Source organism: Camelina sativa, chromosome 12 (assembly GCF_030686135.1).
Source record: "Camelina sativa cultivar CO46 ecotype springtype chromosome 12, ASM3068613v1".
In the NCBI taxonomy this organism is placed as follows: Eukaryota; Viridiplantae; Streptophyta; class Magnoliopsida; order Brassicales; family Brassicaceae; genus Camelina; species Camelina sativa.
The window spans coordinates 12589142-12602567 of record NC_141891.1 but is presented as its reverse complement, the minus strand read 5'-3'; the positions used below and the strand labels follow the sequence as shown (position 1 = coordinate 12602567).

The 13426-nt window shown below is 39.4% G+C and overlaps 1 protein-coding gene across 1 annotated transcript; it reads right to left on the bottom strand.

Moving 5' to 3' along the window:
* Positions 1-1502: 1502 nt before the first annotated feature.
* Positions 1503-8244, bottom strand: LOC104733474 (F-box/kelch-repeat protein At4g19865-like). Its single transcript, XM_087477985.1, is given in 2 exon segments — positions 1503-2096; positions 7447-8244. Coding segments are annotated over 2 exon segments (1239 nt in total). The 5' UTR covers positions 8092-8244.
* Between the last annotated feature and the right edge of the window lie 5182 nt (positions 8245-13426).

Genomic DNA, 13426 nt, shown 5'->3' with positions numbered 1-13426 from the left:
ATGTATACAGATTTTGTTTTCTTATTTTATAAGAAGATGAATAAATAGATTCTTAAATATATTATGATATGTCAGATTCTCATTGGCTAAAATAAGGAGAACTGAACAAAAGGGTTCACCTTAGGAGTGAACCCAAGAATTGTCCGTTTTTATAACATAACAGCCCCTTATCTAAAATTAGTTATTTGAAAAGAACCCAAAACAACACCCTTAACTCCAAGATGTTTTGTAATGGTAACTACAAAAAATCCAACCCAGATGTTATATTTTACCAATTTGTTCTCTACTTTTGTATTAGATCACTAAAGCCCCTCCTCTTACAAACAGCCGATGAGATTGCAAACTGTAACATATTAGACAGAATGCTTTTGTTTTTCTTAAAACAAAGAACTCAACATCACTTTCATATTTATAATGTTAAAACACACAACTCATGATTTTAATTGACGAGGATGGTGTTGTACCCACGATTCATCATCTCGGATAAACAGGCAAAAGGCCAGGGCCGGACACATTAAACGGGCTGAGGATGCAGCTCGGAACGGCCCGTTAGGCCCATAGAAAGGAAGAGAGCGGAGTAGTAACATATCAAGTTAGCTCGCAGCTCGAGCTCAGTCAAAGATTCCTGCATTCAAGTGTATTAATTAGGACGCAAAAATCACGTAAAATTAATTGCGCATTAATTTGGTAATTAATTTGTCTGTATAAATATGTAAAGGGGGGGAGTCATTTCAGGGGATCGAACAATTTTTCTCTCAAGAAATACAATACAATTCAGTTATTCAAACACTCTCAATTCAGTTCGGAACTCTTAAACGGTGCTAAGCTCCTCCGCATTTAAATCACTTCGGAAGGAGAGAATTGATCTCAGTTCTCACAGATGGTTCTAACTAATTGAAGACAAAAGTCACAGAAACCCAAAGACAAAGTGTGAAAGATGGTTTCTTCATGAGAAGAATCTGTGTCAATAAAGATGGATAGCACAAAACAACTAATCAGATTCGTCAATACAAGGGTTTAGATAAATTATATCCAAAGTCGAAATACTAATTTGCCGAAATAGCTACTTAAACAAAATGTGGCTACTATTAACTATAACAAATTGATCATCTCCTTCACTCTTTATTGCTCTCCTTTTGCCGCCTCTTCCATCTCATCTTTCCAAACTGACCAACAGTCCATTCATGCTAAGTCCTACATACAGGGGAAAAAAATACTTAATAGTCTCCAATTTTGGCAAAGTGTAAAAAGGAAGAATGAACATTTTTATCAAACAAAATAAGCTCAAACTCTCCAGTGACTTAGCCAAAAGGGTTCCATGTATATATTATAAGTAAAGAGAAAGATGATGAAGGCCAAACTCAGGGATATTGACCAAAGATGGCTCTGTTTTGCTAAAGTCACAGATTAAAACAACTATTTTCGGATACTACAGTTTTAGATTCTACAAACTACTGATATTGAATTCAGAACGATTGATCATACCTTGGATGCAAAGTCAATCAAACCGAAACAACGGCACATTCCCGGAGTCGACATGAATCAGGGACAATATGCACAACATCAACCCACTCAACATTTCCCCAAACCTCATCTCCATCACGCTTTTCTACCACGATCACCGCGCACCAAATCTTCTTCCTATTATTAGGATTACGATTCATATTACCTTCCCATAAAAGTATGAGTTTCCCACCACAGCTAACTAGTTCAGTCGTACCAGGAATTGAACCACCAGTCTTCATGTACTTCTCTACTAGTGAGTTTAACCCATTCATCCCTTCCCAGTAACCCTTTTCTTCGTCATGCCAATGGAACTCGCCGCAGTGAAAATATAGACCATCAGTATCAAACAAATAGGATACATTCTCAATCATACAATCTAACCTCCAAACAGTTGCAAATTTGTGTACACAGCTTTCCCATTTGTATAGCTTCGTGTCATAAGCATACATCTCCTTATTATTGCCAAAGTTAATTTTTCCTTCAACCTCTGCGATTATGTTAATGGAACACTTACGTATCACAGTACCCGGATCAGGGAGGCATTCCCAAGTTTGAGTCTTTGTATCGAACACCTCAGCCCATGATTCGTCCTCTGATCCTTGGCATCCTCCCATTACATAGATTTTCCCATTGTAGACACAAGTGGATGCATTTCTCCGGGCTACATTCATGCTAGGGGCATCGCGCCAAGTGTGACTGTGATAGATTAAGAGTACCAGTTGCCTTTATGAAGAAGAAGACTAGAACCAAGGGAAGAAAGGCAAGGAAATGGATCAAGCAGAATCAAGTTAAAAGTGGCTAAGGAGAGGAAAGTCACTGAATGGAGTAGAAGGTTAAATAAATGAAGCATTGTTGTGTCTTTACCAATGCACAGTCGTTTTATTAGTAGCCCTATTAAGGAAGTTGTATTTAAAGAAGGAACCACTGTTTAGGTTTTCCTTATGAAATAACAATCAACATCTTAATATCATTTCTCTTCTTACCTTATATTCTCCGCCGACAGGCGCATTATTACCTTATTCTCTTCTCATCTATTCTAGTTAGGCTCCAAACCTAACAAGTGGTGCTTTCGTTGAGAGTGATAATGGCTCCTCAACAAGTGGACACGGGAAAAGCCATTCAAACTGAAACAAGCGAACTCGAGTTATCCTCCCAGACGTCACCGCCGTCTCCCTCGTTGGAACAGCGTGTGAACCGTCACGATGCTGACATCACGTTCATCAAGGATATGCTCCACAAGATCCTGCGCAACCAAACTCTTGGGGTCATCACCGAGTCTTCGGTCCCTCCAGGGTTTAACAGCCCAGCTCCGGTGGCTCACTATCAGCCAACGACGACGACGCCGATGAATGGGTCGAGCAGTCAGCCTACCGTGGGGATCTTACCAAACCCAGAACCGGAATCTCACCTCAGACCCGCGACCTTGCGATTCTCAGCTCCTCCGCCAGAGCAGCAAGCGTTTCCTCAGGGTTATGCTCAGGAATACCCAAACCGCCCTATGGAGTTACCCATTTTCGAAGGTAAGAGCCCTGAAGATTGGCTTTTTCGATTAGAGAAATGTTTTGCGAGTAGGGGAACACCGGAGTATGCTAAGATAGACCTGGCGATTTCTTGTCTTACCGGCTCTGCCGTTACCTGGTGGAGGATGACGTATGGTAGAGAACGAATTGGTAGCTGGAAGGATTTTATGGAAAAGTTCAAGGTAAGATTCAAGCCGAGTAGAGGGTTGTTGGCGTTGGACCAACTTATGAGTATTCACCAGAGGGGTAGTGTGGAGGAATACCGTGAGCAGTTTGAGGAGATAGCAGTGGAACTGCCTCACGTCTCTGATGACGTACTCGAGTCAGCCTTCCTCCGAGGGTTACACAAGAGTATAAGGGATCAGGTGGTACGTTGTAGACCGTTTGATTTGGCAGAGATAGTAGACACCGCTAAGATGATAGAGCATCAAGAGAGTGAGAATACCAGCCTGCAACCAAGGACATCGGTTAGGTCTTTTTACTCATCTTCTCACGGTCAAGGAACAAGCTCTGTGAGACATGTTGATCAATCTCAAGGTAAACGGCCTCAGGAACCTAACAGAGATTTCAATAAACCTACAGGGGGCACTGAACCTCGCAACAACAACCCGTGTAAAAACTATGGAGATAAATGGTTCCCAGGTCACCGCTGCAGAACTCAACAAAAGTTGAAGAGTCTTGAGGTAGCAGAAGAAGAAGAGCAGTACTGGGATGCCGTGGATGAAGTGCAGCCTCAAGAAAATCAGGAAGCTGAGACAGAGGAGATACAAGAATATGAAGTCTTATCTCTTAGCTCTATTTCTGGGTTGACTGATGAGAAGTCTATGCGAATGATGGGGCAGTTGGGAAATAGAGATGTTGTGGTGTTGATTGACTCAGGAGCTACTAGAAGTTTTGTTGATTTTGGGCTGATAACTGAGTTAGGATTGACCATATCTACTACCCGTCCGTTTGGAGTTCGTGTAGGTGGAGGAAGGATCCTAAAGGGAAAAGGCAGAGTATCAGGAACACTACTCGGGATACAAGGGGTGGAAATAATGGAGGAGTTGTTAGTGATTGAGTTAAATAGCACTGATGTGGTTCTGGGATACTCATGGTTAGCTACTCTGGGTGACACCAGAATTAATTGGCTAAACAGGACACTAAGCTGGAAAATTGGTAACAAGTGGGTTACAATAGTGGGAGATCCCTCACTAAGTAAAGGACCAGTTTCGCTCCATTCTATGGAAAGGGTCATTCATTATAAAGGGGAAGCATACCTTTTGGAGCTGACTACGCTGTTTGAAGGGAAGCAACAACCTGATAAGAAAATTCCAGAAGTCGCGAAGATTCAGAAGTTGGTCAACTCTTTCAGGTCTGTGTTCGAGATGCCTCAATGCCTACCGCCAACAAGGAACCGTGAGCATGCAATTAACTTGCAAGATGGAACTACGCCAATCAATCTCAGGCCATATCGTTACTCGTTCACTCAGAAGAATGAGATTGAGAAGCTGGTACAAGAGATGTTGGATGCTCAGATAATAAGACCCAGTGTTAGCCCTTACTCCAGTCCAGTGCTACTAGTTAAGAAGAAGGATGGAGGGTGGCGGTTCTGTGTGGATTATCGTGCACTGAACAAGGCGACAGTCCCCGATAGGTACCCAATTCCAGTAATAGAGGAGTTATTGGATGAACTTAAAGGAGCTACCGTATTCTCGAAGCTGGATTTAAAGTCAGGCTACCACCAAATACGAATGAAGAGCACTGATATTGAGAAGACAGCCTTCAAAACACATCAAGGTCATTACGAATTCCTCGTAATGCCTTTTGGATTGACAAATGCACCCTCCACATTCCAGAGTATCATGAACGATCTATTCAGGCCAATTCTCAGACGGTTCGTCCTTGTTTTCTTTGACGATATCTTAATCTACAGTGCTAATTTGGAAGACCACTTGCAACACTTGAGAACAATACTCAGTTTGATGCAACAATACAAATTCTATGCCAATGCAAAGAAGTGCACGTTTGGGAACGCTGAGGTGTCGTATCTAGGTCACAAGATATCTGCAGAAGGAGTCGCAGCAGATCCCGAGAAGGTAGAAGCTATGCTCCAATGACCTATTCCTAAGAACATAACGGAGTTGAGGGGATTCTTGGGATTAACAGGCTACTACCGTCGCTTTGTCAGGAATTATGGTCAGATAGCTAGGCCACTAACGGAGCTTCTCAAGAAAAATGGGTTTGTGTGGTCCGCTGAAGCTACTACCGCTTTTCACCATCTCAAGCGAGCTGTTACCAGTTTACCAGTGCTGGCACTGCCTGACTTTAATCAGGAGTTCACCATAGAGACAGACGCCTCAGGAACGGGCATTGGAGCGGTTCTGTCACAGAATAAGAGACCTATATCCTTCCTTAGCCAAGCTTTCTCTTCAAAAGGGAGAGTCAAGTCAGTTTATGAGAGGGAATTACTTGCAATTGTAATGGCGGTGGTTAAATGGAAACACTATTTGACAGGTCCGGAGTTTGTGATTAAGACAGACCAAAGGAGCCTCAGGCATTTACTGGAACAGAAGGCTATCTCAAGTAGCAACGATGGGCAGCCAAGTTGATTGGTCTGAACTACCGTATTGAATATAAGCCTGGGGTTGAAAATAGAGTGGCGGATGCTTTATCCAGGAAACCAGGAGGAGAAGAACTGTGCCAACTCACCTTTACTGCACCTTTGAACTTGGATAAGGATCAGTTGTTGGAAGAAGTGAAGAAGGATGAAGGGTTGGGTGCGATCTTGAATGCTCTGGAGAACAAATCTCCTACTCAACCTGGGTACAGTTTGGAGAAAGGCATGCTGTATAAGAATGGTTGCTTGGTTATCCCGAGGCGATCTCCCTTCATTCCAAAGCTTTTGGAGCAATTCCACTCCACTGTCGTGGGAGGTCATGAAGGGGCTTTGAAAACTTACAAACGTTTATCATCAGAGGTGAACTGGCGTGGTATGCGCAAAGATGTGGTCAACTTTATCATGTAGTGCCAGATTTGTCAAGAGAACAAGTACTCAACACTGTCACCAGCAGGACTTTTGTCTCCACTACCCATTCCAACACAGATATGGACAGACATTAGCATGGACTTTGTGGAGGGATTGCCCAAATCTAAAGGGTTTAACTCGATCTTGGTGGTAGTGGACCGACTGAGTAAATACGGGCATTTCATTGCTTTAAAACACCCGTACACGGCGAAGGTTGTGGCTGAAGCGTTCATCAGAGAAGTGGTTAAGCTTCATGGGTTTCCAGAGAGTGTGGTGTCTGATCGAGACAGGATCATTCTCAGTAATTTCTGGTCGGAGCTGTTCACACTTCAGGGTACATCCTTGAACCGAAGCACTGCTTATCACCCTCAATCAGATGGTCAAACTGAAGTGGTAAACAGGTGTTTGGAGACCTACTTGCGATGTTTCACCAGTCGACGTCCGGCGGGTTGGGTGCAGTGGCTACCATGGGCAGAATACTGGTATAACACCTCATTTCACTCCTCTATCCAGAACACTCCGTTTTTTGCTGTGTATGGGCGAACACCACCCAAGTTGGTTCGTTATGGAGATACACCAACTCCAAATGCGAAGGTGGAGGAGCTCTTACAGGACAGAGATAGTCTCCTGGTTGAGTTGCGAGAAAACATGGAGTTGGCACAAAACAGAATGCAGAAAGAGGCAAATAAACACGGGCGTCAAGTTGACATGGAGGTGGGAGAATGGGTTTATCTGAAGCTGCGTCCCTATAGACAGAGTTCATTGGTGCAGAGGAGGAATGAGAAACTGTCGCAGAGGTTCTTTGGTCCTTACAAAATATTGCAGAAGATTGGTCGTGTTGCCTACAAGCTTGACTTACCATCACATAGCAACATTCACCCGGTTTTTCATGTCTCCCAACTGAAGAGGGCTGTTCCTGCACCATACCAGCCGCAAGAGCTCCCTCCAATTCTCACACCTAGTTTGGAATGGGCAACGGAGCCAGAAACCTTGACAGATATCCGCAGGTCGGTTAAAGGAACTGAAACAGAGGTATTGGTGCAGTGGAAAGGGCTCCCGTCCACCGAGTCTACTTGGGAACCACTTACAGTTCTGATGGAACAGTTTCCGGATTTTGATCTTGAGGACAAGATCAGTCTTCTGCGGAGGAGTATTGATAGATTAAGAGTACCGGTTGCCTTTATGAAGAAGAAGACTAGAACCAAGGGAAGAAATGCAAGGAAATGGATCAAGCAGAATCAAGTTAAAAGTGGCTAAGGAGAGGAAAGTCACTGAATGGAGTAGAAGGTTAAATAAATGAAGCATTGTTGTGTCTTTACCAATGCACAATCGTTTTATTAGTAGCCCTATTAAGGAAGTTGTATTTAAAGAAGGAACCACTGTTTAGGTTTTCCTTATGAAATAACAATCAACATCTTAATATCATTTCTCTTCTGATCCTTGGCATCCTCCCATTACATAGATTTTCCCATTGTAGACACAAGTGGATGCATTTCTCCGGGCTACATTCATGCTAGGGGCATCGCGCCAAGTGTGACTGCCACAGTTGAGGACCCTCACAGCAGAGGACGGTGATGTATCCACTTGTCCGCCGATTATATAAAGTTCTGAGCCGACGACGGTGGAATGTGCCAGAGAATTGAAATTAGAAGAGGTAATCGGAACCAACAACTGTCCAATTGTCTTCTTCTTCTTCTTCCTCTTCGTCCTAATCATGGAGTCGGGCGAGGTTCGATTAGGGTTAATCCAGAGTGTAAACCATTGGGGAAATCGAGAACTTTTGTGATCCGATAGACAGACATAGAGACACTGCTCGGTGGTTCCGAGATGAGATCTGGCTGCGTAGAGCTCTGTGGAAGAGAGAATCGAGCGGAAGCTTTTGGAAACGACTGAGAGCGTTGGGTAGTACGACCGCGAGATCCGGGCTAAACAGTTCACGACGATTTCGTCCGGAAGTAGAGAAAACGACGGTAGCGAATGTGGTGGCGACGAGTTCTTAATCTTCTTCTTCCTCTTCTTCTTCTTCTTCTCTTGTCGTGGCTCCACTTGGAGGTTCATAGCGAGTAGCGAACAGTGATTGCAATTAGCGGCACTGACTTTTCATTTTCACTTCTCTCTTTTTTTTGGTGTAAAATGAGAAACAACTAGAAAGACTTTTCATTTTCATTTTTTTTCATCACTTTTTTGGTTTTTTTTTATAACAAAACAGCCCCCTAACTATAATTAGTTATTTAAAGGACCCCAGCACAAATGTAACTGGGAACAACAAATGTAATTGATGACTAAATCTTTTTCCGAGAGGTCGGTCAAACAAGATTGGTAAATTGCGCATGTAGTTAGTTTCAACGTGATTGCAGAAAAAAAAAACAAAAGAAAATTTATGTAGAATTTCAAACGAACATGTATATTTTCGTCGCACCCCCATTTTTCAAAAATCACACCTAAAGTCTTTGTATCTCTTTGTTGTACCTTATGGTTTCAAAAATCACATCCATTAATTTTTACACCTTTTAAATCACACCTCTTAGTCTTTGCATATCTTTGTTGTACCTCCTGGTTTCAAAAATCACATCCATTAACTTTTACACCTTTTAAATCACACTTCCTTAGTTTTTGCATCTCTTTGTTGTACCTCCTGGTTTCAAAAATCACATCCATTAATTTTTACACCTTTTAATTTCACACCTCTATGTGTTACACCTCTTTGTTGTACCTCTATGTTTCACATCTATTAATTTTTACACCTTTACATTTCACACATCTATATCTTACACCTCTTTGTTTATTATATATAAACTTTTCTTGACTACATAAACAAGTTTCAAAAAATTGTTTTTTGAATACTAAAGAATTGTATTATTGAAGTGTTTTTTAACTTTCAAGCATCAATCTCTAATTCAAGGTAATTTAATATTTTTGTTGTGAATGACCTGTAGTGTTTCTCGGTTAGATTATAATTACTGTTAGTTGACACTATTAAGTTTATACATTAATCTTAGTTTTGTTAACTTTTAGTCTCTTCAAAATTTATAACCTTTCCGGTTTTCATGTTTTTGCATGGCTATTGTTATTAAGTACGTGTGCCATATTTTTTGCATGGCTAATGTTTTTGATTCTCAATGTGCAGATTTTTTTTTTTGACTTTCTGGAAAAACCAAAATCAATATAAGAGAGGCATGATGATATGTAGTGATGCTAGAGCTACGGATAAGCCAAATTTTTTTAACGAACATGGTATAATTATAATTTTATATATGTTCTTGTTTTAACCTATTTATTTTTTCTAACAAACATGGTATAAATGTTATTATTTTATTATTATTATTTTTTTTTTTGTAGGATGTCCATTAGATGTTCATGATCCAGGTTAGTTTACATTTTTTGTAAATAAAGTTTTTAAAAATTTTAGTTGAATTATAATTTCTTATACTTTCTGGGTATCAAACATTTGATAATATATAGAAATATTACAAATGAGCATGGAAATAGAGAGTGCCAAAGAAAAAGCCAGACATACTTGTGACAACACAAAATCAAATTCTAGAAAGCGTAAGCACGACCAAATAACAAGTCAAGTTAGAAAGACAATATCTACTAAAGGTAACTTATTTAGTCTTTGATGACTTTCTAATCTTTATATACAACTTTTTAAAAACATAATGTATAACAGTCACTTTTAGAGTGATCTAGAATTTGCCAAAAAAAAGAAAATGCAAGAAATTTATAAAATTAGTGTTTAACCTAAAGAAGAGAACATCAAAAGGTGAGATATTATTATCACCTGTTTCACCAAATCGACTTCGTTTTCGCTGTCGTTTATTGAAGAACATGATGGTACCGATTCATAGACATAAGTGGGAAATCAAATAGAGGGGGATGCAGCCTGGAAGGAGAGCAGCCGACACGGTGGAATGAGATGGATTGGGAGAGACCAACAAAAAATCCTCTGTTCTATATTTTATTAATTTTCTGAACTTTTGTAGTTTAATGGAATTGCTTTGATTGAATAGTTGATGAGTGTACAAGTTTTTGTCTATATGCATTCTTAGTCTGTTATGTGATTTGAAGCAAATATTACAAATCCATGTATCAAATGTGTTAGTAGGAAATAAGGCAATCAAGATTAACCCATTAAATGGGAGGAAAGAAGGGGGTCTTCTGAGGGAAAACGTGAGACCAACATGCATGTAACGTTGGAAAGCATTATAACCAAATATATATATCTAAAAGTTGTAGCTGAAGAATGTGAGTTACTCTATACTAACCAATTAAGTTTGATTGATCGGTCATATAAAACTCGGTATTGTACATAAGTCAGAGAAAAAAACATCCACAAGCATAAGTGAAATTTTATATATGGTTAAAAGTAATGTTCATAGTCATTTGTATACAAATTCCACTTGCTTACAGCATCGGAATATTGATTGTGATTTGTGAATCAGTAATCTATGGAAATAGAAATCGCGTATCAAAGTGAAGGGGAAACGAAACTCAATCCAGCCATCTACTCCGATCCCAATCTTCAGGGCCGGTCCTAGGAAAATAGTGGCCTAAAGCAATTTTAATATGTAGTGTTTTCTAAATTTATGAACTATCAATAATATAATATTAAAAGTTAATAACAAAAGAAAAATAAAAATAATGCCTATTTGGGGTTCAAACCACTAACTTGGATGTATTTTGAGGCTACATAACCATCTTGCTAAGAGAAATTCTTTAAAAGCTTATCCAAAAAATTAGAATATAAGATGTGGCCTAAAGCAAATGCTTTGGCTGCCTTATGGACGGGCCGGCACTGCCAATCTTCGACCTTCCTTCGACAAGTGGCATTTAGTATTTTTTCGATACAGTAAATAAACCAAGAGAGAAGCAGCCTCGTATGTATTTCGATTGATAATGATCAACAACAAAGACAATTTCTAATAGCGAATTAAGAAAGGATACCAATATATAGCACCATATGGTCGGAGACAAACATAAGTGAAATTTTATATATGGTTAAAAGTAATGTTCATAGTAAATCAAGCTCTAAAAAAGGCTCACTTTTGTGTGTGACAACATAAAATATAATAACATTGAAATGAATCTTTGGCTTTTTAATCAACAGAAAGCAATAGCAAGAAGTGAAAATGATTAAATTGATTGAGAAAAAAAAGAATTTAGGATGAATTACAAATGTTAAATTTCAATTTAGGATTTCACCTCCCCGTGCCGTAACGCACGGGTCGCTTTCCTAGTTACTTATAACAAGAATGCTTTTTTTCTTTTTCTCTTTCTTTTTCTCCTCAAAACAAAAAACTCAACATCAATTACAATGTGATAATAAACACATCAACATCACTTACAATGTGATAGATGGTTCTAACTAAATGAAGACAGAACCCAAGGAACATAGTTTTAAAGATGGTTAGATCTTTCTTTCCCCTTCTACTGATTAAATCATCATCCTTGTCATTCCCTAATTTTATGCTTTAGAATGACTATTTTAGGAACTGCGGATAAGGTCTCTATCTCATTTCCGGATATGTGTCTCTATGCATACAATACAATGAAGGGTTTTAGCATTCACAATGACGTCGTCACTCTTCGCATCGACTCTTTTATTTCTCCACTTTGGTTTCTTGTTCATTATGGAATGAAACAAAGAAGCTAGTATATATATATATATATGTTTTTATTTTATAACAAAGACAACATCTTCTTCTTAGTATGCACGAAAATATCAATAAAACATTTTTATATTGCCTCTGCAGCGTCCTGTTTTTTATTTTTGGCTCAAACTATGTGTCCTGATCTTTTCGATTCCCACTTTAACAAACCCATAAAGACTTGACCAAGACAAATATTATCACAAAATATCATATTTAGATTCTTACCCACTAATTTCTATGATGGACAATCGTGCATTATCGACCAATGACTCTCAGTTACATACTAAAATTCTCTGAACTTCTCATTTTTTTCTTTCTAAATCATCCTGTCGTATAAAGTCTCTACCCCCACACAGCCATCCTCATCATCATCATCAGATAAGGCAGCCATAGTATTTGCTGCATGTAATGCTTCTGGTTGCTCAACCTCAACAGGTCTGCTAAGTCTGAAACTGTATTTCTCATACAGTTTTTTCATCACACTTGTGACTAATTTAGTAAGCTTCCTACTCTCTATTGTATCCTTACCATAAAGTTGTTCAAAGCATAGACTAGCAAACTGCATCTTATTCCTGGGATCAAAGACACTACCAACAATGATTAGCGGATTCATATTCATTAACCCATCCCAATACTTCTCAAATTTATCCCTCATAATATGAGCCTGCTTTCTAACCTCCTCATCACCGTTTCCACACTTAGTAATTAAATGTCTTTCAATGTTTACAATCTCCTTGTAAGAAACAGTCGAGGTCACAGATGTGGAAGCAGAGAATGCCAAAGTGGATTTGTAAAAGACCTTGAAAAACTTCACTAACCTCTCGGCCTCTTCCCAATCAGAAAACATTGGTGGTCCAACACATTTCTGCTTAGTCTCATCCTTTTCTATGAAGTAATCATCGTACAGCTTGTCCTCACTCAGCATCTTCTCAAAGGCTACTCTTAACTTCAAAGCTGAGGTGAGCATAAGGTATGTTGAATTCCACCTTGTAACCACATCCAGAGGCAAGCTGCCTCTACAACCCATTCATGTGTCACACCTGTAGAAGATTAAAGCCAAATCCGAAGCAAACAATCCAAAGTAATATAAATAGTTAAATACAAATTAGAATCAAATGGTTAAATACTTAAAGTGATCACCTCAATTGAAAGGACTTCAATCTTGTAAAAGAGGATCTCACATATTTGATGGCATTCCGGATAAAAACAATGCTATCATTTGCCTTTTTCAGACCATCTTCCACAATTAGATTGAGGATGTGAGAACAACACCTCATATGCATGAATTCACCATTGCTTACTAAAGCTTCACCTCCTTTGAGCATCAACGCTTCTCTAAAAACCTTAAGAGCCTTGTCATTCCCCTTAGCATTATCAACTGTAACTGTGAAGACTTTCTCAATCCCCCAATTCTCTAAGCAATAAAGAAGATGTCCTGCAATTGTCTCTCCTTTGTGATCTGTCACTACCTTGAAGCTAAGTATCCTTTTCTGCATTGCGCAATTCTCATCAATCCAGTGAGCAGTCACAACCATGTAGTTGACAGAGGTGGTTTGTGAAACCCATATATCAGTGGTTAGAGAGACTCTTTGTTTCTCAACACTAAACAAGTGTTTTAGCTCTGATTTTTCTTGCAAATACCTCCCAGCAATGTCCTTAGAACAAGTCTTTCTAGAGAAAGTCTGATATAATGGCAGAATGTTGAAACAAAACCGCTTCCACCCTTCAGATTCAACAAAGGA